A 3,940-nucleotide genomic window follows, 5' to 3' on the forward strand; every position below is an offset into this window, starting at 1 on the left:
ACCTATTATTTCCAGTCCATCTACAATTCCAACATAGAAACTTTATAATAATAAATTGCAGAAGAATTACTAGAATTATCATACTCATTTATTCTGGAGCTAGTACAGTGATGAGGAGGTCCTCCAAAATGAACATATTCCCTACCTTCAGACTATGAGAATTTTTCCATGAAAATTCATTTCCCAGATCGACTAAGCTAAAATGTCTTTGGATCCTCCTCATCATTCTAATTAAGCCTTTTCATGAGATACGTGTATCCCACTTTACGTACGTCCCATGATCTTGATGATCAAAGTCTGTTTCCAAGGTTCCCTTAGACGTCTCTTTTCCTCTGCAGACAATTTGATTACTCCTCATCCTCCTATATGTATACATCCATAAACCCCTCCCCTCCATTTAGATTATCCAAATAATTAAGATGACCCCATTAGATAATCTTAATTTATAGCTAAGCCCACTCCTTCTAGATCTCCCCATCAGCTCCTTAATTTGTTTGACGTTTCTTCCATTTGTTGCTTTTCCCATATCCACTTTGATTTTCTTATTGGAACGTGCCAACAAATCTGCCTCTTCAGAATTTGACTCTGTTGCTGTCTCGCTAGAGATCATTTCACTAAGTTACTTTGTAATCTGGTTAAATTTTATTTTGCTATATGTAGCTGTATAGTGGCCATTGATGTTAATTCCAAGCTTGTACGTAGCAGTGGCAATGTCATAACTTTTACAGTTGGATTAATTGGAGAGAGCTAGAATTTATGAATTCCACGAGAAATTAATACTACTCACCACAGATTAATTACTAGAAAACACTAAAAATGAAAAATGAAAACAGTACTGGAATTAATTAGATGCTATCTAGAAGCACGTGAAGTCCAAGCAGATGCAGTGAACAAGCTAGTATCCTTCCAACCCAGCCTCAAAGTTCCATCTCCTTGCACAAGGTTATAGCCATGAGCAGGAGGGAACATGTTCAATATAAGTTGTGCTTGAGCCATCGAGTTTCCACTCATTGCCACCTGCATAAAAGAGTTCTTAGCTAGCTCACTTCTCCAATGCCTGAACTTGTCCTCACCGCTTCGTGCAGGCCCTCCTATTGCCAATATATTGTTGATTTCTCTGTAGAGAAGGCAATGCTCTATCCGGTGCCTGCCTGGATCATCGCAATGCAAATATGCACCAAGGGAATCAAACAGTGTTGAGTAGTAATGCAGAGAGCCTACGAAACGGTCCAAGAAAGATCCACCATGAGAGATGTCTTGCTCAACTAATGTGATCACTCTTGGGGCCAATGCTTCAAGAAGTCTCAATGTCTTCCAATCAGGTCCTGTGGCATCATAGAGGGAATGCTGTAGCCAATGCACGGCTAGTGTTTCACCCCTCCTGAGTGGCATCATTGACATGTCAATTTCTCCAAATTTCTTTGCAATTGGGTGGAACTCAAATGGCAGTCCAAGTCGCCTAGCGAAATTGGTAAGTTGTTTCCCTGTCTCCACCAAGACTTCCATTGATGAGCCCATGCCGGTCATTCGAACTTGGGGCGGACCCTCAATTCTGGTGGCCAGGATGTGAAATAAGGCCGGCCATTGCAAGCCTTGCATGATATCGAGGTCGATTATGTGAACGCTATCGCGGCGTTGAAAAGCTTCAAGGATTGCTTGGTTGGAGGTGAAGTGAGCAAATTTGATAAAAGGAGAGACATTGTTAAAGACTTGGAAGGCGCTATGAACGCTCTTATGGTTGATTAATGGAGAACAAATACCTAACCACGAGTTTATAACCCTACTACCCATGGCCTTAGAAAAATAAGCCACAACCCTTTCAGCACTAGAAGGGCCGTAAGGAGAAGCCATCTGAGTCAGCTCAAGCAACATTCTATGAGCTTCACCAAGATTATCAACTGATATAGCAACAGCACACTCCAACAGTAGGGTTATTAAGTTCAAACCGTTTTCATCTATCCTACTCATGCTTGATCTAGCACTCCCATCTTTTTCAGAAATGCTTGCTTGGTGTTCTCCAAGCTCATGGCTCCACTGGAGCTCTTCCCCATTGCCATCAAAATAGCTTCTCCTCATAGATTTCTTCTGCCTAAAGTGATCACCCAAGAGTGACGGGACAATATTGTTGTCCCCATAGACCATTCTTGTGTCTGTTTGCAAGCTGTCATGAGTTTCCGTATCCGGCACGTCATCAATGAGCTGCTTTGTTACATGTTCTACCCACTCAGAGAGCTCATTCCTCTCCAAGTTCACGCAGCGATTTTCAATCACTGGCTTTGGGAAGGGGTTAGAAATTGGAGCTGGAAATGCTACAGAGGCACAGTGATCCCATGGCTCATGGGGCTGTATCAAATCAAGAGCCCCATGAGCCATTTCATATGCTCCTTTCATCACTTAGCTCCTATTTAAGTATAAGCTTAAGCTATATGCTCCTATATATTTAAGTGTAAGCTTAAGCTATATGAACTACAGAGGAAGGGGATCAGAGAGACAGTACTGGAGGTGGTGGGAGGGTGTAAAGGGGAGTTGAAGTCCATTTTTAAAGAGAAAGTTAAGGCAAAGGTGACCAAAGAAATGGTCTCTGATAAAACATTTTTTTCTCTTTTTTTTTTTGCAGCACTAGTTTAATACAACAGGAAGGCCGGCATAGTCGGCATATAGATAAAGCTAAGTAATTAGATGCCAAAAACACGTCGGTTTGGTAGTGATTTCCTCATTTAATTAATCAGATTTATAGCCATACGTATTCTACAATAACCTTAAATTTAAGATCAGAATTTGTGGACGTACGTATATAGCAAATTATTTAGTGAAATAGAATTAGTACGAACAAGGGGAGGGATTGAATAATACTATCTTGTCATGAGTACTGCAATTAAAAAGATTAAGAACTATCAATTTAAAACAAAACCACGTCATTTTAAGATTTAAAAAAGGTTAAAACCCAAGTCATTTATTTATTTATTTATTTTTAAAAAATATCAAATTTAGTTTTGATCAAGTCTACCGAGTCGAGTCATGAATTAATCCATCAGATCAATAATATATATTATATATATGAGATCAAATCCTCTCCAGTTTTATTTGAAACCTAACCTTAAAGTTTGCCAATCTTCAAATTAACTAATTATCAAGCTAGGAGCTAGGTTAGTTTCCACTGGATCTTAATATAAAATAATACTTTCAGGTTTGCACAAGCAGCAGGTATTAGCTCCATGGTGAAAGTTTTGCAGGAAATTATAAGATATTTTTTCTGATAACGGAGAGACAGCCTTGTTTCTCTGACATTGATATGCATATGTGGTGGTCCAAATCAAGCTACGATCGACACCATGAAACCACTTTGTTAAGCCACAATGACAGTCAAATATATATATATATATAAAATGTAATCTTGATTGATGATGCCTACTAGAAACAAATTAAGGAGTCATCAAGCACCGCTGATCCAGCATTTTTAGTTAATTTCTACTGCTGCCCTAATTAAGTTTGAAAAAAAAAGGGAGAGAAGATATCTGATATTTAATTAATTCATTGTGTGTATATACAAACACACACGTGTGTGTACGCATGCTAGGATTAATTACATACATGGTTCCTCAATTCATACGTACTGCTTATCACTAATTAACGTCATGGCTTGGCTGGCCAATTTTTTATGGAGTATGTTTTCAATTATATATATACTCCTCCATAATATATATATATATAAAATGCTTGCATTGCTTAATTAGAGTTTGTTTCAAAGTGATTTTTACTTGAAAATACATCTAAATAATATTTTTTAACATTAGCATATTAAAACGATCTAAAATCATCAAAAAATTAATTTGAAGTAAAAAAATCAAAGAAAATTAATGAGATAGCTGATGATGTGTGTCCACACTCAGATATGATAGGCTCCTCAAGAATTATTGTCTCACTGGAACCATATAGTAGG

The 3,940-nt window shown here is 37.9% G+C and overlaps 1 protein-coding gene across 1 annotated transcript; it reads right to left on the reverse strand.

The window, feature by feature from the left end:
• Positions 1–701: 701 nt before the first annotated feature.
• Positions 702–2,528, reverse strand: LOC7471956 (protein SCARECROW). Its single transcript, XM_002301999.4, has one exon. The coding sequence runs from the start codon at positions 2,389–2,391 to the stop codon at positions 853–855; it is 1,539 nt and encodes a 512-aa protein (XP_002302035.4). The 5' UTR covers positions 2,392–2,528; the 3' UTR covers positions 702–852.
• Between the last annotated feature and the right edge of the window lie 1,412 nt (positions 2,529–3,940).

Source organism: Populus trichocarpa, chromosome 2 (genome assembly GCF_000002775.5).
Source record: "Populus trichocarpa isolate Nisqually-1 chromosome 2, P.trichocarpa_v4.1, whole genome shotgun sequence".
Lineage (NCBI taxonomy): Eukaryota > Viridiplantae > Streptophyta > Magnoliopsida > Malpighiales > Salicaceae > Populus > Populus trichocarpa.